At 53.1% G+C, this 25,963-nt stretch overlaps 2 protein-coding genes across 3 annotated transcripts; one reads left to right on the top strand and one right to left on the bottom strand.

Annotated features, from left to right (window-relative positions):
- Positions 1 to 6,270: 6,270 nt before the first annotated feature.
- TENT5B (terminal nucleotidyltransferase 5B) lies at positions 6,271 to 14,240 on the top strand. Its single transcript, XM_050795712.1, has 2 exons — positions 6,271 to 6,834; positions 12,327 to 14,240. Exons 1-2 carry the CDS (start codon positions 6,571 to 6,573, stop codon positions 13,338 to 13,340), a joined length of 1,278 nt encoding a protein of 425 aa, XP_050651669.1. The 5' UTR covers positions 6,271 to 6,570; the 3' UTR covers positions 13,341 to 14,240.
- A 4,350-nt stretch (positions 14,241 to 18,590) lies between these two features.
- On the bottom strand, positions 18,591 to 25,717 carry TRNP1 (TMF1 regulated nuclear protein 1). Of its 2 annotated transcripts, none has more exons than XM_050796282.1 (2): positions 24,788 to 25,717; positions 18,591 to 19,396 (listed from the first exon to the last, which is right to left on the bottom strand). In XM_050796282.1, exon 1 carries the CDS (start codon positions 25,629 to 25,631, stop codon positions 24,948 to 24,950), a length of 684 nt encoding a protein of 227 aa, XP_050652239.1. In that variant the 5' UTR covers positions 25,632 to 25,717; the 3' UTR covers positions 18,591 to 19,396; positions 24,788 to 24,947. The 2 variants fall into 2 exon arrangements, with proteins under 2 accessions (XP_050652239.1, XP_050652229.1); XM_050796272.1 differs by having other exon boundaries at positions 24,806 to 25,717.
- Positions 25,718 to 25,963: the final 246 nt, after the last annotated feature.

Genomic DNA, 25,963 nt, shown 5'->3' with positions numbered 1-25,963 from the left:
GTAACCCCAGCTACTCAGGAGGCTGAGGTGGGAGAATTGCTTGAACCCAGGAGGCAGAGGTTGCAGTGAGCCGAGATCACACCACTGCACTCTGGCCTGATGACAGAGTAAGACTCCATCTCGGAAAAATAAATAATAGGAATAAAATAATAAAATCAGGTGGAATAATAATTAAGATGGAAAAATTATGTAGGAGGAAGAGGGAAGGCTCATATATAATATTTGAAAGCCAACTGGACTCTTCAGAGGGTACTCCAGTCAACGTTCCCCTCCATTCACTGGAACAATTAAAAGCTGGTCTTAGTGAAAATGAAAAATCCTACTGGATATACCCCTTCTCTCTCAGCTTCCTACATCCCCCATTATCTCCAGCCCCATCACAGTGATGATCAGGTCTTGTTCAATGTTGGGCAAATATTGAAACAATCAGCTTTGGGAATGAAAGTGTCAACAGAAAAGTGATTCACAAAGCATGAATTTGCTAATTGTTCTTTCGAGCTCAGATGGAAGGAAAGAGGGAGGGAAGAGAGAGGAAAAAGATCTCAGAGTTTCCTTCCTTAGAAAACTTGATTCGGCCAGGCACGGTGGCTCACATGTGTAATCCCAGCACTTTGGGAGGCCAAGGCGGGTGGATCATGAGGTCAGCAGTTCGAGAGCAGCCTGGCCAATATGGTGAAACCCCGTCTCTACTAAAAAAGTATACAAAAATTAGCTGGGCATGGTGGCATGTGCCTGTAGTTCCAGCTACTCAGAAGGCTGAGGCAGGAGAATCGCTTGAACCCGGGAGATGGAGTTGCAGTGAGCCAAGATCATGCCACTGCACTCCAGCCTGGGCAACAGAGTGAGACTCAGTCTCAAAAAAAAAAAAAGAAAAGAAAAGAAAACTTGATTCAAGTGTTTAGGATGGGCATAGCACCAGTCAGTCACTGCAAGGCCCTGCCCCCCGCCTGGTTTCCAGCATAGCTACTCTCCCTGGGGTAAATCCCTCCTGATTTCTGTACTGTTTCTACATCTATAAAGTGAGAAGATTAACAGGCCCGGGCGCGGTGGCTCATGCCTGTAATCCCAGCACTTTGGGAGGCTAAGGTGGGCGGATTGCCTGAGCTCAGGAGTTCAAGACCAACCTGGCCAACATGGTGAAACCTCTACTCTACTAAAAATACAAAAAAAAAAAAAGTAGTCAGGCATGGTGGCGGGCACCTGTAATCCCAGCTACTCAGGAGGCTGAGGCAGGAGAATTGCTTGAACCCAGGAAGTAGAGGTTGCAGTGAACCGAGACTGTGCCACTGCACTCCAGCCTGGGTGACAGAGCAAGACTCTGTCTCAAAAAAAAAAAAAAAGATTGACAAAGGCCCTCCTAGTTCTGGCCTTCAGGGTTCTAGGAATGTGTGTCCTGGTACCTTCTCTGTTGCCCTGGCTGTCCAGACACAGGGAGATGGGGCAGAAGTGGATCCAACAGATCCAATGGAAATGTCACCTCACTATGGAGGACTTCCATAACCACACCATCTCATGATATCTCTCGTTCTCGCGCTTGCCGTATCTCTATCTCACACTCACACATGCACGGTTGCTCTCTCCCCCATCACCCTGTTTTATTTTCTTTTTAGCACTATCAGAAATGTATTCTTTATTTGTTTACTTGACTGTTGTCTTTCGACATTAGAAAGTTCTAGGGCTGGGAGCGGTGACTCACACCTGTAATCCTAGCACTTCGGGAGACTGTGGCAGGCAGATCATTTGAGGTCAGGAATTAGACTAGCTGGGGCAACATGGTGAAACCCAATCTCTAAAACAAAAAAAGGGAGAAAGAGCGAAAGTTCTAGAAGGGCTGGGCACGGTGGCTCATGCCTGTAATCCCAAGGGATTTGGGAGGCCAAGGTGGGCAGATCTCTTGAGATCAGGAGTTCGAAACCAGCCTGGCCAACATGGTAAAACCCTTTACTAAAAATACAAAAATTAGTCAGGGGTGGGCCTGTAATCCCAGGTACTTGGGAGGCTGAGGCAGGAGAATCACTTGAACCTGGGAGGCGGAGGTTGCACTGAGCCAAAATTGTGCCACTGCACTCCAGCCTGGCAACAGAGTGAGACTCTGTCTCAAAAAAAAAAAAAAAAGTTCTAGAAGGGCAGGGACCTTGCCTATTATTTCTCAGGGCCTAGCGCAGCACCTGGTACACAGGTAGGTGCTCAGAATGTATGTTGGCTGATGAATGAATGAATGTATAGATGTTGTGGGTGGTGCCACGACTGTGCCAAGCATGACTGATCTGTGCTGAGTCTTCTTAAAGGAGCAGTTGAACGAAAGGGCTCTGGGGTCAGGAGACCTGGATTTGAGTCCCAAACTGCCAATTAGTGACCGTATAACCTTGGGCATATCACTTAACCTCTCTAAACCTCAGTGTCTTCATCTGTAAATTGGGGATAATGATCCCACATCTTGTGGTGTAGCTTTAGGAATTACAGCTTATTATGTATGTAAAATAATCTAGTGCATAGTAGGTGTTCAGTAAATGTTAGTTTCCTTTCCCCCACCCCTCCTTCCTCTGCTGGGGTATGGAGGTGGGGGTAAGAGACAGTGCTGTGGCTGAGCCTCAAGCTCTTTCATCAGTAGCCTCAGAGAGACCTGAGGCTCTCTGTCTCAAGTTCAAGGGTTTGGAGACTCTGGACTCAGCCAAAGGAGATTTCTATCTATTTCTTTTCTTTTCTGAGACAGGGTCCCTCTTTGTCACCCAGGCTGGAGTGCAGTGGTGTAAACATGGTTCACTGCAGCCTTGACCTCCCCACCTCAAGTGATTCTCCCACTTCAGCCTCCCGACTAGGTGGGACCACAGGCACGTGCCACCATGCCAGGCTACTTTCTTTTAATTTTTGTAGAGATGAGGACTCACTAAGAAGACTGGTCTCAAACTCCTGGTCTCAGATGACTTTCCCACCTCAGTCTCCCAAAGCGCTGGGATTACAGGCATGAGCCACCACTTCCGGCTGCTATTTCTTTTTATTTATTTATTTATTTATTTATTTTTAAAATTTATTTGAGACGGAGTCTCACTCTGTCACCCAGGCTGGAGTGCAGTGGTGCAATCTCAGCTTACTACAACTTCCGTCTCCTGGGTTCAAGCAATTCTCCTGCCTCAGCCTCCTGAGTAGCTGGGATTACAGGCACGTGTGACCACACTTGGCTAATTTTTTGTATTTTTAGTAGAGACGGGGTTTCACCATGTTGGTCAGGCTGGTCTTGAACTCCTGACCTCATGATCCGCCCACCTTGGCCTCCCAAAGTGCTGGGATTACAGGCATGAACCACTGTACCCGGCCTTTTTACAATTTTATATAGAAATGAGGTCTCCCTATGTTGTTGTTGTTGTTGTTGTTGTTGTTGTTGTTGTTTTTGAGACAGTCTTGCTCTATCACCCAGGCTGGAGTGCAGTGCCACCATCTCGGCTCACTGCAAGCTCCGCCTCCCGGGTTCACAACATTCTCCTGCCTCAGCCTCCCGAGTAGCTGGGACTACAGGTGTCCGCCACCACACCCGGCTAATTTTTTTGCATTTTTAGTAGAGACGGGGTTTCACTGTGTTAGCCAGGATGGTCTCAATCTCCTGACCGAGGTCTCCCTATGTTTTATATAGAGATGAGGTCTCCCTGGTCTTACAGGCGTGAACCACCGGGCCCCTCCATTTCTTATCTTTCAAGAAAAAGTAAAACAAAGCAAGCACTTGCCTTGAGGATGATGAAAGGGACTTCCCCAAGGTCACATAGTCAAGCAGTAGCACAAGTAGTGGGTCCCCTCCCTGAGGGCCAGAGAAAGCCCCTGATCGCAGACAAGATAGAGTGAAGCGAGAGGGGCAGCCTCTTGCCTGGGCTGGCCACCAGAAAGAGGAAGTAGCTGCAATGTTGTGAGAGTCCGGCTCTTGGGGTTTAGTCCCAGGTCTGTCAGAGTCAACCTGATGGCATTGGGATGTAGTTTACTGTTTCTAGGTCATGATTTCTCCTGTAAATTTTGTGTATTACTCCTCCCCAATCTGCCTGACAGGCGAATGGGAGACTATTACGAGAAAGAAATTTAATTTAATGTATTGTTAGAAAAAATTTTTTTTTGAGACAGAGTATCATTCTTGTTGCCCAGGTTGGAGTACAATGACATGGATCTCGGCTCACTGCAACCTCCGCCTCCCAGGTTCAAGTGATTCTCCTGCCTCAGCCTCCCGAGTAGCTGGGAATACAGGTGCTACAGGTGCCCACCACCACGCCCAGCTAATTTTTTGTATTTTTAGTAGAAACGGGGTTTCACCATGTTAGCCAGACGGGTCTTGAACTCCTGACCTCAGGTGATCCACCCGCCTCGGCCTCCCAAAGTGCTGGGATTACAGGCGTGAGCCACCGTGCCTGGCCGGGAGAACAATATTTAAGAAAAAAAAATTGCAGCAATGAATCAGATAGACTCAATTTCTGAATTTTTGCTACAGCACAAATGTTTAAAATCAGAAAAAAAAAAAATTTAAAAGTAACAGGTGAGGTTGGGGAAAAATAAAAAAACAAAAGTAACAACAGACCAGGCACAGTAGTTGACACCTGTAATCCCTGCACTTTGGGAGTCTGAGGCGAGCAGATCACTTGAGCCCAGAAGTTCAAGAGCAGCCTGGGCAACATGGCCAGACCCTTATCTCTACAAAAAAATAGAAAAATTAGCTGGGTGCTGTGGGGTGTGCCTGTAGTCCCAGCTACTCCGGAGGCTGGGATTGGGAGGATTGCTTGAGCTAGGGTGGTTGAGGCTGCGGTTAGCCATGATCATGCCAGTCAACTCCAGTCCAGGCAACAGAGTGAGACCCTGTCTCAACAAATAAATAGGCCGGGTGCGGTGGCTCACGCCTGTAATCCAGGACTTTGGGAGGCTGAGGCGGGCAGATCACGAGGTCAGGAGATCGAGACCATCCTGGCTAACATGGTGAAACCCCGTCTCTACTAAAAATACAAAAAATTAGCCAGGCATGGTGGCAGGCGCGTCTAGTCCCAGCTACTCGGGCGGCTGAGGTAGGAAAATGCTGTGAACCTGGGAGGCGGAGCTTGCAGTGAGCCGAGGTTATTGTCACTGCACTCCAGCCTGGGCGACAGCGAGACTGTCTCAAGAAAATAAATAAATAAAAATAAAAAATAAAAGTAACAACAATCATAAGCCTCATCCCCTAGGTCCTATAAAGTGTGAGATCAAAATATGTAAACATATATTTTTTAAAATTATATTTTGTCTAGACCTGCAGAAAAACATGTAAACACATTATTCATTCTCTAGCCCCAGAAAGGTGCTGGGTTTGGGTAGGTACAGTGGAAAAAACATGCACCACAGATTCTATAGCCCTGGTTCAGGACCAAGGCCTGACTAGTTTGCTGTGACAGTGGGGTAATCACAAACACTCTCTGAGCAGATCTCTCCTTCCCTAAATTGGCTATGCTGTACATCAACGCTCATCATGCTGTGGTTTGCAAGGCCAATCAACAGAGTACCTTAGAAAGCCTTAGGACCGGGCGTGGTGGCTCACGCCTGTAATCCCAGCACTTTGGGAGGTCGAGGTGGGTGGAGCACAAGGTCAGGAGTTCGAGACCAGCCTGGCCAATATGGTGAAACCCCCGTGTCTACCAGAAATACAAAAAAGTTAGCCGGGTTTGGTGGCGCATGCCTGTAATCCCAGCTAATCGGGAGGCTGAGGCAGGAGAATTGCTTGAACCCGGGAAGCGGAGGTTGCAGTAAGCCGAGATCGCGCCACTACACTCCAGCCTCGGTGACACAGCGAGACTCCGTCTCCAAAAAAAAAAAAAAAAAAAAAAAAAAAAAAAAAAACTTTTACCTTGGTATGCACAGAGTTTATTATTATACCTTTCCTAAGCTCTGGAAAAGTGCCAGAGCATGAGCAGTGCTGTGCAGAGTCGATCACGTGGCGCAATCTCTTTGGGCTTCTGAAAATAGTAGGTGACCAGGAGGACAAGACTAAGTGACTTCTCAATTTCTCTCAGCGCTAAAAAACAAAAAACAGAACCTGGAATTTCTCAGTTGTCTGACTCTGCTACAAACTCCGCAGGTCACTTCCCTTCCTACTGACCCTGCGGGGGCGGGGTGGGCGCTGTCCCTTTAAGTCCAGGCCCGGGCCAATCACAGTGAACAGAAGTTCTTCAAGGACCAAAGGAGGGAATTCAGCCTGAGAGGGAGGGCGGGGAAGGGGCGTGCCCTCTAGCCAATCGGAATCTCCCTAGAGAACAGTGACTCACGTGCAAAGCTCTGCAGACCACTGTCCGGAGCGTCGAGAGGCGGGGCGGCTCTCGCTGTGTGGCAGCGGCCCGGGCCAATGGGCATGTCGCCCGCGGCCTATAAGAGTCCGCTGGGCCTCGGGCTGCAGGCGCTAGGGTCGGTAAGTCGTCGCCGTCCGAGGTGTGTCCTGGCTTTGTCTCGCCGTCGCTGCTGCCCCGTCCCTGCCTCCGTGCCCCCCCCCCGTCTTGGCCCCTGCCCAGCGGCTCTCCCTGTCCTCCTCCCCTTAACCACCCCCACGGTTTTTGCCGTCGGGGCTCGGGAGCCGGGCGGATGATGCCGTCGGAGAGCGGAGCTGAGCGCCGGGACCGGGCGGCTGCTCAGGTGGGAACGGCTGCGGCCACGGCGGTGGCCACGGCAGCCCCGGCAGGCGGCGGCCCCGACCCAGAGGCCTTGTCGGCCTCCCCCGGACGGCACCTGAGCGGGCTGAGCTGGCCACAGGTGAAGCGACTGGACGCTCTCCTGAGCGAGCCGATTCCCATTCATGGGCGCGGCAACTTCCCCACGCTGAGTGTGCAGCCCCGGCAGATCGTGCAGGTGAGAGGACGCCCGACGGGGTATGTGGGGGAATCCCTTCTGAGGCGCTCGTGGCTGGAAGGCATTTGTAGTCTGTTTGACTTTCTAGACAGCTAGGGAAACTGAGGAACGGAGACAGGGCTGTAACAATTGCACAGCATTTTGAATGGTAGATCAGACATCCCCCTGCATCTACTAATCCTTCCCCACCTGGCTTTTCCATCTCGACTCCTAGAGAACCCTGATTCCCCACGGATCACTCACCCAGGGCCTGGCTGAGAGAGGGGAGGAGGATGTCGAGGGCATTGGGGGAAGAATTTGTCCCTGCCTGCAAGGACAAAAGACGCCAGGCAGCCCTGGGTGGGTAAGTGTGCATGCTTGAGTCCAAAATAGCTTTTCCTTCCCTATCTGGGCATCCCTGGACCTCACCCTCCTTTTCTCTCTCGAGGTTCTAGGAGCAGACTCTGCCCTTGTGCTCCTACAGCCCTCTGCTGGAGAAACCGCCCCTTCCCCCTCCACCCCGTGGAAAAGCCACGAAAACTAGTCAGGGACTCCCTCTCTCTCAGCTGGGGTTGTGGCCCAAGATTTATTAAGCCAAAGATCAGATCTGATACCCCACCCCCAAGGGCAACATTAAGTGACCAATTTAGGTGTTTCTTCTCCTTCCCAAGACTGGAAATGAAGGCCAACCCAGGCCTCAGGCCCCACGTCCCCTCTCTCCTGAGGAAAGGGAGAAAAGAATTCTGACAGCCCCTCCCTCCTCCAACTCTTCCCTTTATCTGAACCTCAACGACCCCAAGACTGCTTTTTCATCTGTACAGCCCAGACGCTGTCATGTTCTGAAATACCAGAGTGTGGTAATTATTGTACCCATTTTATAGCTGGGTCAGTTTGCCACCCAAGATTGCTTCATGAGGTGAAAATCAAACCTGGAGAATCTTGGGTCTTCCCAGGAGCAGATTACAGTAGGTTCAATGTTTTCCCACCCCTTCCCCGGCTCCCAAGGTCAACTTCTAGGTGTTAGGGAGGGTCCTCTGATAAAACAAACCAAGAAGCCCAGCAAGGACTCCTGTGCGTTCCTGCCAGCTGATGGCTTCCTTTGGATGAAGCGGGCCTTTCCCCTGCCTCCTACTACCTGGGCTTCCCACAGAGGGGGAGGGGTGCCTCCTGGGGGATTACCTCCCCCACCCTCCCAAGGAACTAGGAACTGGAGGAGGTGGGGGCAGATTCTCCTGGGCTGACTCACAGGCGGCCCAGTGGAGTTCGCCGAGGAATGCCTCGGCTGCTCGCTGTCACCTGGGTGATTAGGAAACCAGTTGAGGCTTTTCTCCCCAGGACCGTCAAGTAATTCCTGGGGCCCCAGCTGCTGTACCTCCAGGACTGTGGCCCCAGGCATGGCAGGGAGGGGAAGGTGGAGCTCAGTATGGCAGCCCCCCTCTGCAAGAACAAGGGGTACCCTGGAAGGAGGGGAAGTCCTTGCCCTGTCAGTATGGCTCAGATAGCCTCTTTTGGTGTCTGCTCTGTGCCAAGCCCTGTTTAGGAAACCAAGGGCATAGATATGACTGGGACTCAGCCTCCATCCCTTCAGGTGCTCCTAGCCAGATGGAGGAGACTCCAGGTCAATAGAAGCTAACTTTACAATGCAATGGTGGTGCCATATCCTTCTAAACCCGAGTCAGAGATAGCACAGAACAGGGAGCTGTCGGCGACACTGAGGAAGGGCGGCAGAGACTTCAGAGCTGGGCTGGGAAGTTGGACTTCAGAATTCAAGCCCTGGACTGTTTGTTGTTGATTCTCTTTGCTGGGCTCAGTGTCCCCATCTGTTCAACTGGGATGGATGGATTAGGCTGCTGCTCTCCAACACCCTCTCTGGTTCCAGACTCCGAAGGGGACAGGTGCCTTCACCTGACCTGTACAGCTGCCTCCACAGGAAAGAAAGTTTCTTGGAAGGAATCCACAGCTGGCAGCTTCTAAAGCTATTGGGATGTGTGCAGGATTGGGGGCAGGGGAGAGGGGGAGGGTGGTGGTGGTTGTTGCCTTGGGGCTTTTCACTGCTACTGAGTTGTCCTATGGCTCAAAAATTGGAAGCTTTCTCCCTCTCCACCCCTACAAGGCTTTGCCTGTAGTGGCAATCCAAGTGTAGAGATGCTGTTCTTGCTTGTACCTGTGCTAAAGGGACCCACCCTACCGTAAGGAGGCTTCCCAGAGCTACAGGCAGGGAGGCCTTTTATTGGTTGTGTAACCTTGGACAAGTCCTTTGCCTTCTCTGGGCCCAGAGGATTGAACTAGACAATCTGATCTCTCCAGCTGCAGCCAGAGGGCCTGCATCAGGCGGCACAGCATGTGAGTTTTGTAAGCCTGCTGGCTGACAGCGTCTGTCAGTCTCCCTGCAGGTCTCAGCAGCAGCCTGGAGCAGAGTGGTTGTGGGGAGGGCCTTGGCATGGGAGAAAGGAGGGTGCAGCCACTGCCCCTCCATGGCTGGAAAGTCTGATTCAGGAGGCACCAAGCTGCCCTGCAGTACTTGGGTGTGGTGGTATCTGGTGACCGCCTGCCAAGCTGGCTGTAGTCACACCTGGGAAGGAGACAACAGCGACTGGCTGGCTGACACAGCTGGCCCCATGGCCCTGACGCAGGGGATTTAACGAGTACTGCTACCTACTCACTAGGCCGGATGCCAAGCCCTGGGGTGGGCACCGGCCTGGGAGCAGGAGCTGGCACTGAGTAAGGCTCACTCAGCCCTAATGGGATCTGAGGAAGGGGCTGGTCTTCTCTGCAGGTTTGGTTGGGTCCTTCCACCAAGGTCTTTGGCCCATGCAGGCACAGCTGCCAGCTGCCAGGGTGTGGGTTAGAAGTCCCACAGGCTGGACTGCAGCGACTGACCTTGTCTGTCCAAGGCATCTCTCAACCCCCATCTTCCTGTTCTCCAACTACTCTGGCTCTGGGCTTCAGTACCTTGAGGGTTGCCTTTGCTTTGAAATTTAGAAAGGGAAGATGGATTCGAACTAGTCCCTGTTCCTTCTGAACCCTGGGACTGTAACGTGGTAGAAACAGGATGGGCTTTGGAGTCAGCCATACCTGGGTTTGAAGGCATCTCCACGTGATCTTGTGCAGGTGACATCACTCCTGTGAGCTTCAGTTTCCCAGGAGACCTGTCCCAGGCCGGGCACAGTGTCTCATGCCTGTAATCCCAGCACTTTGGGAGGCTGAAGCAGAAGAATAGCTTGAGTCCAGGAGTTCAAGACCAGCCTGGGCAATCTGGCAGAATCCCATCACTGCAAACAATAAAAAATTGCTGGGCATGGTGGCACACACCTGTAGTCCCACCTACTTGGGAGGCTGAGGTGGGAGGATTGCTTGAGCCCGGGAGGCAGAGGTTGCAGTGAGCTGAGATCGTGCCACTGCATTCACTGCATTCCAGCCTGGACTACAAAATCAGGACTCTCTCAAAAAAATAAATAAATAAATAAAGGATGGAGGAAAGGAAGGTAGAGAAGGGTTTGGAAAGGCAGAAAAAAAAAGTCCATATTAAAAACAAAAAAAAAAAGACTTGGCCTGGCACGGTAGCTCATGCCTGTAATCCCAGTACTTTGAGAGGCTGAGGCAGGTAGATCACCTGAGGTCAGGAGTTCAAGACCAGCCTGGCCAACATGGTGAAACCCTGTCTCTACTAAAAATACAAACATTATCTGAGCATGGTGATGGGCACCTGTAATCCCAGCTACTCAGGAGGCTGAGGGAGAAGAATCACTTGAACCTGGGAGGCAGAGGTTGCAGTGAGCTGACCACTGCACTCCAGCCTGGATGACAGAGAGAGACTCCGTCCCAAAAAAAAAAAAAAAAAGAACGAACGAAAGACCTGTCCCCATAGGTTCTGGCAACAAGGTCCATTGCTTGGCACTCATTAGGTGCCTAGCCTCCTTCCGCCACCCTCTGTGTTCCTGATGGCCAGCTGCTTATGCCCCAATCTCCGTGTTCCTTATGGCCAGTTGTTTACCTCCCCCATTGCCATGACAATATCTTCCCCTGGTAAAGGTGCTCCTCCCGGAAGTCTTCCTGGAGGGCGCCGCCCGCCTCGGATTGCCCCACCATAGCTTGCCTTCTCAGCACTTAGGTGCATTCTTTGTAGTAATTCCCTGGGAGGCAAGGAGAACAGCCTGGTCTGGAGCTGGGTGCTGACTTGGCAGCAAGGCAGGGTTGCAGAATCACTCAGGACAGGAATGCTGCCTGGTCACTTTCAGGGCAACTTTGGGTTACTGAGAAAACTGAATGTCCCCAACCCCCAGCTTCACTCTTCTCCCTACCTGGTACCTCAGGGGAGGGACCACTTATAGGTTTATCTGTCCTGTGCCATCAGGCCTGGGGGCTGTCTGAGGGCTGAGAGTTTTCACTGAGCCTTAACTGTCTCACCACTGTAAGCCTTAGTTTCCTCATCTGAGAGCAAAAAAAGTATATAACATTTGCCTCACTGGGTCCTTGTAAGGATGAATTAGGATGAGTGTATTGTAGTCAAAAGGACATACATGAACTTGAGAATCCAACTAACCTGGGTTCTGGTCTCAGCCTGACCGCTCTATGACCTTGACTTGTTTCTTAACCTTTCTGTGCCTGAGGTCCTCCGTCTATCAATCAAAATAATACTCAAATGTAGGATTATTGGGAGGGTTAATGTGGTCATGAATGTGAAATGCTAACCATATTCCCAACATGTTTGAGCAGTTAGCGCAGTGCCTGGCACAGAACTGTTTTACTAGCAGTTTGAGAGGTAGAATAGCATGGTTAAGACTTGGACCGCCGAGTGCAGTGGCTCACGCCTATAATCCCAGCACTTTGGGAGGCGGAGGCGGGTGGATCACAAGGTCAGAAGTTCAAGACCAGCCTGGCCAAGATGGTGAAACCCCATCTCTACTAAAAATACAAAAATTAGCCAGGCACAGTGGCAGGCACCTGTCAGAAGAATCACTTGAACTCGGGGGATGGAGGTTGCAGTGAGCCGAGATCATGCCACTGCACTCCAGCCTTGGTGGCAAAGTGAGACTCGTCTCAAAAAAAAAAAAAAAAAAAAAAAAAAAAGACTTTGGATTCTGAGTTTTATTCCCAGCTCTGCATTCACCAGCTGTTTGCCTTTGAGCTAGTTACTTGACCCCTCTGTACTTCCATTTTTGCTGTGTAAAGTGGGAATGATAGTATCCACCTCACAGGGTTATTGTGAGGATTAAGTGACCTGCTGTTTAGTAAATTCTATACAGATGTGTGCTATTATTGCTATTCTTCCTGGTCATTCCTCCAGATGGTCCATTCTCAGATTAGGCTTAGAGAGTTAAATGACTTCCCACGTTCCAAAAAAATAAAATAAAAAGTTAGATGATTTTCCAAAAGCATAACAGCTGGTTAGGGGCCAACAGTGGTTGACTTAGGGCCAACAGTGGTTGACGTTACTGGGATAAGTACATGGAAGTCCTTGGTGGACCCCTGGGGCCTGCTCCTGACACCTCCTTCCTGCTCTCCCCTCGAAGGTGGTCCGCAGCAGCCTGGAGGAGCAGGGCCTACACGTGCACAGTGTGCGGCTGCATGGTTCCGCTGCCAGCCATGTGCTGCACCCTGAGAGTGGCCTGGGCTACAAGGATCTGGACCTGGTGTTCCGGGTGGACCTGTGCAGTGAGGCATCCTTCCAGCTGACCAAGGCAGTGGTGCTGGCCTGCCTGCTAGACTTCCTGCCGGCTGGTGTGAACCGGGCCAAGATCACGCCACTGACACTCAAGGAGGCATACGTGCAGAAGCTGGTGAAAGTGTGCACAGACTCGGACCGCTGGAGTCTCATCTCACTGTCCAACAAGAGCGGCAAGAACGTGGAGCTCAAGTTTGTGGACTCAGTGAGACGCCAGTTTGAATTCAGCATAGACTCCTTCCAGATCATCCTGGACTCCCTGTTGCTCTTTGGCCAGTGCTCGTCCACTCCCATGTCTGAGGCCTTCCACCCAACAGTCACAGGTGAAAGCCTGTATGGGGACTTCGCCGAGGCCCTGGAGCACCTGCGGCACCGTGTCATCGCCACGCGCAGTCCCGAGGAGATCCGAGGTGGTGGCCTCCTCAAGTACTGCCATCTCCTGGTGCGGGGCTTCCGGCCCCGGCCCAGCACCGATGTGCGCGCCCTGCAGCGCTACATGTGCTCCCGCTTCTTCATCGACTTTCCAGATCTGGTGGAGCAGCGGCGCACCCTAGAGCGCTACCTGGAGGCCCACTTTGGTGGGGGTGACGCAGCCCGCCGTTACGCCTGCCTGGTGACACTGCATCGGGTGGTCAACGAGAGCACCGTGTGCCTCATGAACCACGAGCGCCGCCAGACGCTGGACCTCATTGCCGCACTGGCGCTGCAGGCACTGGCTGAGCAGGGCCCGGCTGCCACTGCCGCCCTGGCCTGGTGCCCTCCAGGCACCGACGGGGTTGTGCCAGCCACTGTCAATTACTACGTGACCCCTGTGCAGCCTCTCCTGGCTCGTGCCTATCCCACCTGGCTGCCTTGTAACTGACTCAGACCCTGGCCAGAAGGGAAGGGACTGGGCCTCACGGGGTGGGGTGGGGCCTCCAAGAGTGTGTGGAGGACATGACCAGAGACGCAGCCCGTGCCAGGTGGCCCAGCACTGCAGGGTTGGGCCTTCAGTTGAACAGACCGGACTTCCCCGAGCACGAGGCCCCTGTGGCTCTCAGCAGGAGGACCCTTTGGTTATTGCATCACACTTTTGGACCCACATAACAGTGGGGTGCAGGAGCCATTTGTCTTGGAAGTCAATTGCCTTCAGGGGACGAAACAAATTTGGGGTGGTAGCCTTAATGCACAGCACCTTGGATTGATTGCCATGGCCTAAGAGAGTCTTTTTGACTAGGGCCAGCCTGTGGTGATCCCAGCAGCTTTGGAGGGCCTGCAGCCCACACACTGACTGATGTTTGTTACGGGGACTTGTCACTTTGGTCAGGCTGGGCCACTACAGGGCCTGATGGTCCAACTTGGGTAATCACTGGGAGGAGGGAAACTGAGGCCTGAGGCAGATACATGGGTTTGGGGAGGGCTGGGTTTAGCCCAGTTCTCTGAAATACATACCCCAAGCTGTGAAGCCTTCCTCGTGAGGGGTTGAGGTGGGCAGTATACAGGAGCCAAGCAGCCCAGGGTGGGTCACAGCCCAGGCCCCTTCCAGGGTGCCACTCCTTTCCCCCTTGTTGCAAGGAACCCTCCTGCCTGGGAGCTTGTTCTTTGGAGGGTGCTAAGCCTGAATTTGCCACAGTCAGGTCAATGTTCCCACCCCACTGGCTTGGTTACAGGGCTCTCACATGGGGGAGGGGAGCCATACTCCCACCCCCTTGGCATTCCCCTGGATTTGTTGCTATTTTGCACTCTTAACACCTGCCTTATAATAAAAACTGTCTACACTGAACCTTAGTGCCATGCTTTTTCTGGGGAAATAAGGACCTTCTGTAGCTGTGGGGGCTGCAGCTGCCTCCCCTAGTTGGAGTCTGGCTTGTACTGTGGAAGGGAGCGTTTGTGGGGGGTGGGGTTTGAAGCCTGGGCTATGGCTGGAGGACTGCCCCTCCTCCCAACCCCAGCCCCAGCCTGACCAGCTGCATATTGAGAGCTGCTGTCTACATGTGTGACCTGAACCTGCATGTTGCCTTAGCAGGTCTAGGACTCTTGTTAAGGAGTAAATATTTTTATGTTTTCTACCTGGAATCCAAATAGCTCTGGGCCTAGACTCAGACTCTGGTGCTCAGGGGTACTTGAACCTAGCTCTGTCTACCCCATCTCTTCCCAGGGAGCAGCTAGAGAACAGGCTGGCTGAATCTGGACTGGAGGCCCCTGCAGTAAAGGTGGCTGAGACTGGGGAACTGCTAGAGTCCCCCCTAAGCCTGAGTCCAGGTAGGGCCTCCACTTGGGAGAGGCTCCCTCAGTCCTCCAGCTCCTTCCCTTGCCCCGAGCACTGATGGGTGTGCTCTGGCTCGCTCTAATCAGATCCTCTGGATGGGGAGGGTCTCCCCTTCCCAAACCCAGATGGTGCCATGCCAGGCTGTCTAGGAGTGTCAACCACAAGCTCCTAGCATGCTGCGCCCTCAGGGCATCAGCCAGTCAATCATGGGCCTGGACGCTGCCCGCTGTTTGCCCAGCCTCTTTGATCCAGGGATTGCAAAGCCCTTAACATATTCAGCCACATTAGGGGCCTCTGAAGTGGTGACTTTGATGGTTCCAGCCAGGGTGGAAAAAACAATACTGCAGAGGAGGCCCCAGGTCACCAGGGAGAGTCCAGCCACCTCACCTGCTCTAAGTCCCTTCTGCTGTTGAGCTCAAAATGGCTGGAAAGTGAGCAGACAGGCTTTATTTGCTTGGTGACTAAAACCAGCTCCCATCCCCATCCCAGCTGTGACCACCCAACTATGGTCATGGGAAGGACTAAGTTTGTCCCACCTCCTGAGTTGCCCATTTCAGCCTTGGCATGAGAGGCTTACAGTATAAACACAACAGACTTACGTTTTTGGGCTGGGGGGTGGAGTTCACCTGGATGTGCTTGTGTTAAGGGCTGAAAAAGCCAGAAACCTGTGTGGTACATGTGTGTATACGCTGCATTCAGCCACCATGTGCCAGACACCGTTCTGGGTGCTGGGAATACATCAGCAAGCAAAAGAAAAAAATCCCTGTCCTTGTGAAGATTACACTCTAACGGAGTAGACAGAAAATAAACTGAACTGTATGGTCTTAGATGATCAGTGATATGCAAAAATATAGCAGGATAAGGGACTGGAAATGCTCGGGTTTGCAAATTGAAAAATAAGTCAGGGGCCAGGCACAGTGGCTCATGCCTGTAATCCCAGCAGTTTGGGAGGCTGAGGTGGGCAGATCACCCGAGGTCAGGAGTTTGAGATCAGCCTGGCCAACATGGTGAAACCCCATGTATTTCACTACTGAAAATACAAAAATTAGCTGGGTATGGTGGCGTGTGCCTGTAATTCCAGCTGCTCAGGAGGCTGAGGCAGGAGAATCGCTTGAACCTGGGAGGCGGAGGTTGCAGTGAGCTGAGATCATACCACTGCACTCCAGCCTGGACAACAGAGCGAGACACCATCTCAAAAAAAAAAAGTCAGGGTGCAACTCATTGAAAGGTGACATTTGATTGAACAAAGACATAAAGGTGGTTGGAGGTGAGCATGAAGATGTTTAGAGAAAGAGCATTCCGGGCAGAGAGCTTGCCTGTGAATGTGCACGTGCTCTGACACATGTACCTGAGGGTGTCTGGCTGGCCTCATCCAGCTGCTGGTACTGCACACACGCACGGGTGTGAGGCAGTGGGGACATGTGAGACAGGTGTCCACAGTAGCAGCCACCATTCCTGGTGGGCTTCACTCCAGCAGGCACTATGCTGAGGTCTTCCCAATCATGATCTCCCATATCATCCTTGCAACAACTCCACAAGGGGAAAGAAAGCATTCTTTCCATTTGGCAGACACAGAAACTGAGGCCAGAGAGGTCAAAGAGGTTTGTCTGGATCCAGAGCCATTGCTGTTAACTTCTGTTCCATCCTGCTCCTGCACTGTGATTTCACAGGATTGTGACAGTTGTCTCCTGTACATATGTGACAGCAGGGCATAATTTGACATCACTGTGACATTTGTCATTTTATATGTGACTATGGCACAGTGTAGCAGTATGGCAAGATGTACTTTTTTTTTTTTTTTTTTTTTTTGAGACGGAGTCTTGCTCTGTCACCCAGAAGGCTGGAGTGCAGTGGCGCAATCTCAGCTCACGGCAACTTCTGCCTCCTGGGTTCAAGCCATTCTCCTGCCTCAGCCTCCTGAGTAGCTGGGATTACAGGTGCCCGCCACCACACCCAGCTAATTTTTGTATTTCTACTAGAGATGGGATTTCACCATGTTGGTCAGGCTGGTCTCGAACTCCCGACCTCGTGATCTGCCCCCCTCAGCCCCCCAAAGTGTTCGATTTACAGGCGTGAGCCATCGCACATGGCCAAGATGTACGTTTTCTTGGTACACATGTGACACTAATTATGGCTTGTGATGACTATCCAGGGCTCATGATGGCAGCAGCATGCCTGTGGTTATGTTTGGGAGTGGTGCAGTGTTTCTGGGTGTGAGAAAAACACCAATTCAGTGGCTGACATGGTTCCTCCTGTGGACAATTCCTGCGGCTACCTAAGACACCAGGACAGGCAGGAATCAGGAACTGGGACTCAGAGCCAGCAAGGCAAAGGCTGAGGGGGAAAGCCCTGTCCTCTACCTTCCAACCTCACTGTGCTCTCCAAGCAACAGTCCACCCTCCCACTCAGACCCGAGGGTGATGGGAGCTCTGGATAGGGAAGGAGCGGATGGGGAAGGAGCATTGCTGTGGACTTTGATGAACAAGGCACAGCCTCAGACAGTTACATGATATGCTGCCCTTCCGCTTTCACTTGCCAAACTTCTGCTCTGTGCCCTGGGGGCTGGCATCTGTGGACTGCATCAATGGCTCCCTTGTTCCCCAGCTTCCTGTTGGGTTGCCAATGAGACATCCCAGCGTCTTAAGGAGACTTAAGGGAGGAGAAGATGTTTATTCTCTTTGTTCCCTCTCTACCAGGCTGCCATGGTTGGCCACATCCCTCAACCAAAGGTCACCGTTCCTGTCAGGAGCCCCACTCCACACAGTGACCTCTCCTCACTGTTGCTGGCCCCAGAGAGCTGCACCATCCCTTCTTACCTTTATTTTTCGGCAGGTGGAACAGCACTCGCCCAGGCTGGCGTGCAGTGACGCAATCTTGGCTCACTGCAACCTCCGCCTCCCAGGTTCAAGTGATTCTCATGCCTCAGCCTCCCAAGGAGCTTGGACTACAGGTGCACACAATGACGCCTGGCTAATTTTTGTATGTTTAATAGGACGAGGTTTTGCCACATTGGCCACACTGGTCTCAAACTCCTGACCTCAGGTGATCTGCCCGCCTCAGCCTCACAAAGTGCTGGAATCACAAGTGTGAGCCACCAAACCCAGCCCCTTGTTAGTTTCTTAAGCCCAACCCATGCCTTTGGAAATAGTCTCGTTTTATTTCTTGAGATAGGGTCTTGCTCTGTTGCCCAAGCTGGAGCACAGTGGTACGATCACAGCTCAGTGCAGCCTTGACCTCTTGGGCTCAAGCAATCCTCCCACCTCAGCCTCCTAAGTAGCTGGTACCACAGGCATCCGCCACCCCACCTGGCTAATTTTTTCATTTTTATAGAGAAGGGATCTCCCAGGATGATCTCGAACTCCTGAGCTCAAACAACCCTCCTGCCTCAGCCTCCCAAAGTGCTGGGATTACAGGTGTGAGCCACCATGCCAGGCCAGAATAGCCTATTTTTAAAACGCTTCCCAGTTTGAATGTGCTATCTCCTGCTTACCCACTGACTGACAAACAGGTCCATATGGTGGCCAGCACAGTCACACAACCCCCACAGGCCATCGTGCTGCCATGTTGTCACCAATTCGCACAACCCCCCTCGGTGTCACACAGTCTCACATGTGCATTCTCATCCCTGAGCTCCCTCATCACCTCCTTTAATGAGGAAGACTTCCTGAAGAGGGGGTAAGAGCAGGTGGCTGTGAGTCAGGTCAAGGGAGAATTGGTCTGCAAATCAAAGTCAGTCAACAGGGCCAGACTGCCAAACGAAATTAAATAGAAGCTGCTCCAGGAACTGTCAACTTAAAGAGCCATAATAGACACAGAGGAAAGGCAGCAAGGACACTTACAAAGTAAACCTCAGAACCCCATGCATTTGCCTTACATTATGGAAATTTATTCTTCCTGAATGTATAAGGCAGGAGACTAATTCAATATACATTCACTTCGCAGAATTCTACAAGTTCTGGGCTGTGTGTAAATGTGCCCCCTTCCCTCCATTATCAGGATGTTTAAATGTGCTTCCTTTTTTTCCATTTAAAACTTTGCTTAGATGTTTTACATTGCCACCACCACTTCCTGAGAAAAAGGTGTGTCCCCCATCCCAACCCCTAGAAGCTAGCAGACTTTCTGAGGGGCCACAGGCATACTCCCATGTGGAGAGAACAAGGGCAGTGGATGAAGGAAACAGGGATTTTTCAAACTAATGTTTTCCCTCAAACAGGCCTCCCGGTGCCATTAGACTTGAAGCAATGACATCTACTAAAATGAGGACCCCGGCTGGGGGTTAAGAGTGTTGTTTAAGAATGATGACGGTATCTTTAAAAGAAATTCTTGGCCGGGGATGGGGTAGGGGGAAAGGGAAAAATAAGTAAATTCTTTTGAGTTTCCCATTGGCAATGCTTGCTACGCTTGATCTGATTGCATCTCAGGGACCTGTAGCAACATCTCCAGTTGTACCGTGTAAGCCAAAGTCAAACGTGGGGTATATGAAGAAATTCAGAGCCTCGGCCAGTTCCCCAGAACCAGCCCCTTGCCACTGTGAAGTGAAAGGCTCCTGTGAGGAGGGCGCTGGGATTGTGTAAGGTCAATTCTCAACGTCTTCCTGAAAGTGCCCGGGGAGAAAGCCGAATCCAGGAGTCCAGATCCATAGAGTGGAGGCTCTGAGGAGTTGGAAGGAGCTGGAAAGAATAATTCCAAGAGCTTTAATGGCCTCTTTCCCACAGCCACCCAGCCCCACCCAAACCCTTCAACTTGAAATCTGCCTGAAGTTGTGGGGCGGGGGGGCGGCAGGCACTGTGGAGAGAAGATGCAGGAGGCAATAGTATGGAATGGGGCTCCTGGGGAAGCAGAGGCTCCCTTGGGCCTTTGTCCTTGGCTGGGATCCCCTAGCCTGAGCAGTTAGAATGGAATGTTCCTGGGATGAAAAGCCTGCCCCTCCTCCACTTCTCCCCTTATGGAGTTCCCCAGGGCCCATTCCAGGGATTCCTGATATGGTGATGCTCTAGAGAAGCAGAGGCCCACGCTGCCTGGGGATCTGTCCTGGCAGCCTCTCCAGGGCTGGGCAAATTGGTTCCATCATTTATGGATCTCTACTATGTGCCAGGTACTTAGTATGACTTCTCATTTAATACTCAAATTTTCTTTTTTTTTTTTTTTTTTTTTTTTGAGACCAAGTTTTGCTCCTGTTGCCCACCTCCGCCTCACAGGTTCAAGTGATTCTCCTGTCTCAGCCTCCCGAGTAGCTGGGATTATAGGTGCATGCCATCACTCCCGGCTAATTTTTGTATTTTTAGTAGAGATGTGGTTTCATCATATTGGTCAGGCTGGTCTCGATCTCCTGACCTCAGGTGATCTGCCCGCCTCGGCCTCCCAAAGTGCTGGGATTACAGGCATGAGCCACCGCACCCAGGTAATACTCAAGTTTTCTACTCCCTAGGTCCCCTCAAAAATACAAAAACATTTGTAGGTCTGGATCTGAAAAAAAAAAAAGAAAAAAGAAAAAATACAAAAACAAAAAATCAGAAGAAACTGGCTCAGAAAAGGGAAGGCATTGCTCAGGGTCCCTCAGCTGAGGAGTTCCAGGCCAGGACTAAATCTCAGGTCTGTCTTGTTCCACCGGCAGCCCTTTTTGCCCCCACCATGAAGCTTGTCATCCTCCTCCTCTGCCATCCCAGGCTCTTTGCTTGCCTTCACACCAAATATTCCAGCCCAGATCTGCAGCGAGAGGAGGCAGCCCTCCAAAGCAAGCCCTTGGGAGGCTTGGGCCCTGAGCATCCTTGGCCCACCGTCAGAAGCCAGGTGTGTTGACTCAGCCTGACTCACCCCCGAAGGCCCAACCAGGTTGGGGTGTGCCTAGACTCTGGGAGGGGCACCTTCTGCCACCCCTCCAGCATCTCATGTCCCTTCCAAGACCCAAGGACCAGGGGTCACTATACAATGCCTTGAATGTGGGAGCCCAGATATCCCCCTAAATGGACCCCTCTTTAGCCTGATAAATGAATCACCATATAGCCTAATGTTTAAGGGATCCCCCACTTACAGCTCCTATGTCTTTGGGCAAGTCACCCACCCCCCCTCTTTCTTCACCTGTGGAAATGGGAATAATAACCCTTACTTTGCAGAGTGGTTGGGAAGACCGGAACAGATTAATGGGTGTAAAGTGCTCAGGGGCCTGGCATAGAGGAGGTGGTTATTATTCCAGAACCAAGGGTTCCCTTCCCCCATCGCCCCTGGCCAGGGTGCAGTCAAGGACCAATGGGGAAAAAAGTAGGTTGGGCATCTCCAAGCTTTCCCAAATACCTCCTCCTGCACAGCAGGCCTCTCCTTCAGCTCTGAGAAGCCTGAGCACCCGAGTTGTTCTCAAAGAACCCGCTGACAGGCTTAGGGAAGGGGAGCGGCTACAGGCTTGGAGCACCTCGGCCATGTTCTGTGGCTCCAGCCTAATCTCTAAGAGGCAACCCTGGCCACCACTGGCAGCGGGACCCTGGGTTCTGATCAATTAGTGTAACAAATCTGTGAATACAAAATGACTCTGGTCTTTTATCCTGATAGTGACCCCCAACAAGGGCTACCTGTCTTTCCTGGAAGTCTTTCTTAATGGGTCTTCTCCCTGGGGTTCCAGGTTCAGCCCAGCCAAAGGAACTTCCTCTGCTCCCCTTTCAAAGAGGGTTCCCGCCCCTAGGCACAGCTCTGGCCTCCAGTCCCACTCCATCCAGTAGGCTATCCCCAGAACTACACTCCCGCTCTAGGGCTGCGCTGACCGCGACTACCCTGCTTGTTCTCCCAGACCCCTACAGCCCAATGTCTAGGAAGCCCCGGGACTACCGGGGAAGGGGATGACTGGGGGCGGGAACAATAAAGGACTGAACCTGCTCCAGGCCACGCCTCCTTCCTCTCCAGAAAGCAGCCCCACACTGCCCTCTGGTGGCACCGCCCACATGGTTATCCAGTTGAGGAGCAGGTACCTAGATTAGAACCTTGAACTGGTCTCCCAGCCCCAAGCACCAGCCTGAAGAAAGGCTCCTGTTCCCCTCATTTCCCTTTGCTGAGATATACATTCACTGGTGGCCATCAGTGTCCTCCATGCACAGGTCCCCCAAGATCCCTGTACTCAGTCCTGTCCCCAGAGCTGAGGGCCACCAAGAAAGTGTTCTGAAAGTCAGCCTTCTGTCCAGGGATAGAGCTGGCCTCCAACAAACTGCTCAGCCCCTAAGGGGTCCCCTGGGATAGTGACAGCCAGGAAAGCCTGCCTGGAAAAAGGCTAGGAGACATAAGCCCTTAAAAGTAGAGACCCTGTGATTTGGCTCTGCTTTCTATGCCCCTATCAATATTTGCTGATTAAGAAGAAAATGGAGGCAGATGGGTGAGCTTTTTTTTTTTTTTTGAGATAGAGCCTTGCTCTGTTGCCCAGGCTGGAGTGTGGTGGTGCGATCTCGGCTCACTGCAACCTCCACCTCCTGGTTTCAAGCAATTCTCCTGTCTCAGCCTCCCGAGTAGCTGGGATTACAGGTGCCCGCCACCACGCCTGGCTAATTTGTGTTATTTTTAGTAGTGATGGGGTTTCACTATGTTGGCCAGCCTGGTCTTGAACTCCTGACCTCAAGTGATTGGCCCTCCTTGGCCTCCCAAAGTGCTGGGCTTACAGGCATGAGCCACTGCACCTGGCCTCAATAAAGCCAGATGGGTAAGCTTCTAGAGGGGCCCCTGGAGGGTCAGGCAGGTGTGGGAAGGTGCCTTTTGTTAGTTGGCTATGGGGTAATGGACATAGCACTAACTAGGAGCTGGGGTTCAAGTCTGCATGTGTGTGCCCCGGCCAGGAAGCTTGATGAGGAGCAGTGGGACATCTGGAAGTGGAGGGAGGGGGCAGAGCTGCCTGTGACAGCAGGACCAATCTCCATTTACTACCCCCCACCTCACACACACACACTAGCCAGTGTCATCTCTAATTCTCTAGTCACCCACCCCACCCCCAAATCGGGACAAGCTGATTACAAATAAATCCTGGAGAAAGTCAAAACTGTGATGGCACCCAGCACTTTACACCATTAGCTAAAAGCTCCTCTGGACCAAGTGCCCCCTCCCATGCAACCCAGAAAACAAATGGTCCTGGCTGCAGCCCAGCACCTGAGCTGAGCTCCTTCCAAGAAGTCCTGTCCTCTCTAAGCCTCTAGACCCCAAATGACCCAAGTGGTTTTGGAAGGTGTCCCTGTCTGGAAAGACCAGAGGATGGCACTGCCCCCTTCACTACTTCCCTGGGGTTCCCTAGCTTTGTCAGAGGCTCTGAGACCGCCTCCTGAACCCCCCTTCCCCAGCTAAGAAAGCATTCAGGAAAGCCTGGCTGTTAGCTGAGAAACTAGCCAAAAAGTTTGGTATCCAGGGAGAAGGGCTGATGAGGGAGGAGCCGGTAAGGGCCCCAAGCCTCAGCTGTCAGAGCAGTGCACCTGACCCTCCCAGATTCCTGTGGGAGGAAGCATCCTCCCCACTTCACCTCATTCCCAAGCCCTGACTCAACGAGGGACTGAGGAAAGAGGCCCAGAGAGGGGGCAGAGTTGTTCTAAGCCACAGAGCAGACAGGATCCAGACGACAACTCTCCCTAGCCCCTGTCCAGGGTACTGTGGGAGGTGCACACACAGGCCAGGGACCTTGGTTCTTCCCTCACTGGCATGTGACCTTGAGAAATCCCCTCTTCACTCTGCAAAAGTAGGACTTTAAATTAGTTCATGGCTCTATCAGCAAAAGCAGTGCCTGTTTCCAGCTGGGAGTTAAAATAATACATTATCGGCCAGGTGCGGTGGCTCACGCCTATAATCCCAACACTTTGGGAGGACGAGGCGGGCAGATCACCGGAGGTCGGGAGTTTGAGACCAGCCTGACCAACATGGAAAAACCTGGTCTCTACTAAAAATACAAAACGAGCTGGGCGTGGTGATGCATGCCTGTAATCCCAGCTACTCAGGAGGCTGAGGCAAGAGAATCGCTTGAATCCGGGAGGCAGAGGTTACGGTGAGCCAAGATCGCACCGTTGCACTCCAGCCTGGGCAACAAGGGTGAAACTGTCTCAAAACAAACAAACAACAAAAAATAAATGATCTTTCCATGATTTAGGGGGGAAGAAGAAGGACCTCTGCCCTGTATTGACATCACCATAGCCCCTCTGGGAAGGCGAAGAGATCCACTTCGCAGACTGACAAGTGAGAATGAAATTAACTCAGCTAGTGAGCAGCAATACAGTAACCAGGTCATTCACAGTGGGGACAGAGGAATGGGAGGCCGAAGGGCATTTGGACAGGAAGAGAAACAGATCTCACCTCAGATCTGGCTCTTTAAGGCCCCCCTTTCTGGAAGATGATGCCATACCTGCCCCCTTGGGGCCTGTTAAAGGGTATCACCTGGTTCCACCCGGGCCAAGTCATCTTAGTGACAGTTTGGGAGTTAAGCCTCTAGGTTCTGCTATGTAAGGGTCCCTGGGTGAGGAGGTGCTAGACATCCCGTCCTGGTTATCTGAGTCAGGCCATAATTTTAGCGAATCTGCATGACGGCGTAAGAAAAGCTGTATCCTAGAAGAAGGGCCTAAGTATGAAGAGAACAAATCCTAAACCTCTCTGGGATTCCGCCTTCCCACAGGTGAAACAGGCCTAGAGGGGAATTCAGCGGTACAGCCCTGTGCCAGCCCCCACCCCATCCTGGGGACTCATTATTCTGTCCTCCCGAAGGCATGGAGCTGGGCGGCCAGTAAGCAGCATCCTCAAGGGCAAGACTGCTCACAGCTCCGAGGGGCCCGGCAAAGTCCACGCAAGTGGGGGTGAGGATTGGGGATGCTGCATCCGTGCCGCAGGTTCCAAATGGTAAAAGTTTGCCGCCAACCCGTTCCTGGGATCGAGCCCCGTCAAGAGTCCAACTCTTACAATGGAGACTTGGTGCTACCACCTCTCACTCCCCAGATGGTCGGGGAGAGGCGGGAACAGAACGTGGCAGCTTTACTAAGGACCCAGCAGACGCCAGAAGCTCCAGGGAAGGGAGTTCCGCGGCCCTGGACCAGCCCCCCACACGCCCTGACCCTCGAACGCACCAGCCGCTAAGAGCGCACCTCAGCCTCCTCTACTGGGCCCCTGGCCCCCCACTGTCTCTTCCTGCGGATCCGTAGTCCATGCAGCCGGCGTCCGCGATCAGTCGGTCGGTCGGCACCTCGGCGAAGCTTGTCGGGGCGGCCAGGGGTCCAGGCGTGGAGGTCAGCGCTGGGGGGAGGCGGGGCCGCGGGGCGGGCTGCGGCGGAAGGGCGAGTCGGGCTCGGGGCCGTGGCCGCGCCGCAGTCGCCCGGCGCCCCAGGGCACGCAGCCGCCCAGGCCCAGCGCCGAGGCCAGCAGCGCTGGGGGGCGGCCGCGACGGCCCCGGCGCTGGCCCTTCTTGAGGCGCGACCCGTGAGCCGCCAGGTAGAGCTCGGCCTGCGCCACGCCGCCGCTCAGGCGGCTCAGGCTCTCCGCGCGGTGCGCCAGGCGCAGCTCAGCCGCCAAAAAAACGCGGTGCAGCTGCAGCACGCGGCTCTCCAGCTCCGACACCAGGCGCCGGCGGCCCTCCACCTCCAGCAGCCGCCGCCGTGCTTCGGCCAGCTCCAGCGCGCGGCCCCCTGTCCCCGCCGCCGCGCCAGAGCCCCCTCCGGGGCCGGCGAGCCCCGCGACCCCGCTAGCGCCCTGGCGCCAGCGCTGCAGCTCCTGGCCTTCGGCCGCGCCTGCCGAAGCCCCGGCTGCGTCCGGCAGCGGCGGGGACTGACCCGGGGTCGGGGTAGGGGTCAAGGTCGGAGTTGGGGGCGGGGGCTGAGAGAACGGCATGGGCTCCCGGGGCGGCGGCGGCGACCCCGGCTCTGCCGTCCCTTCCTGGGCCCCCGGGCCGCAGGCGCTGATGCGGCAGCCCGGCATCCCCCGCCCCCCGGCGGTCTGCGGCTGTAGGTGCGCAGGGAGGATGAGCACCGGGAACCTGCAGAGCGAGACACTGCCACAGCCCTCACCCCAGCGCCGCGCCCTCCGCCTGCGCATCTTATAGAATACGAGGCGGAGCGACGGACGGCACAGCCAATCAGAGACGGGCACGCCCTGAATCCGTCCCCACCGCTGCGCATTCAGGACGTTGCTGAAACCGTTCAGGTCCTGCCCTTCGTCGGATTCTGCCCGCTAGGGCTTCCAGTTCTCTTTCGCCTCTCCCCAAATTTTGGGTGCAAAGGGAGCCTCATCTTCCCTGGTTAGGCCCCTCA

This window comes from Macaca thibetana, chromosome 1 (genome assembly GCF_024542745.1).
Source record: "Macaca thibetana thibetana isolate TM-01 chromosome 1, ASM2454274v1, whole genome shotgun sequence".
Lineage (NCBI taxonomy): Eukaryota > Metazoa > Chordata > Mammalia > Primates > Cercopithecidae > Macaca > Macaca thibetana.
The sequence above is the reverse complement of the archived record's forward strand: the minus strand, read 5'-3'. Positions and strand labels throughout refer to the sequence as shown.

Bases quoted from the DNA above. Each gene is read 5' to 3' on its own strand.
- TRNP1 (XM_050796282.1), bottom strand. From the start codon at position 25,631: ATGCCGGGCTGCCGCATCAGCGCCTGCGGCCCGGGGGCCCAGGAAGGG.
- TENT5B (XM_050795712.1), top strand. From the start codon at position 6,571: ATGATGCCGTCGGAGAGCGGAGCTGAGCGCCGGGACCGGGCGGCTGCT. The intron at 6,835-12,326 runs GTGAGAGGACGC...CTCCCCTCGAAG, and splicing joins AGCCCCGGCAGATCGTGCAG to GTGGTCCGCAGCAGCCTGGA.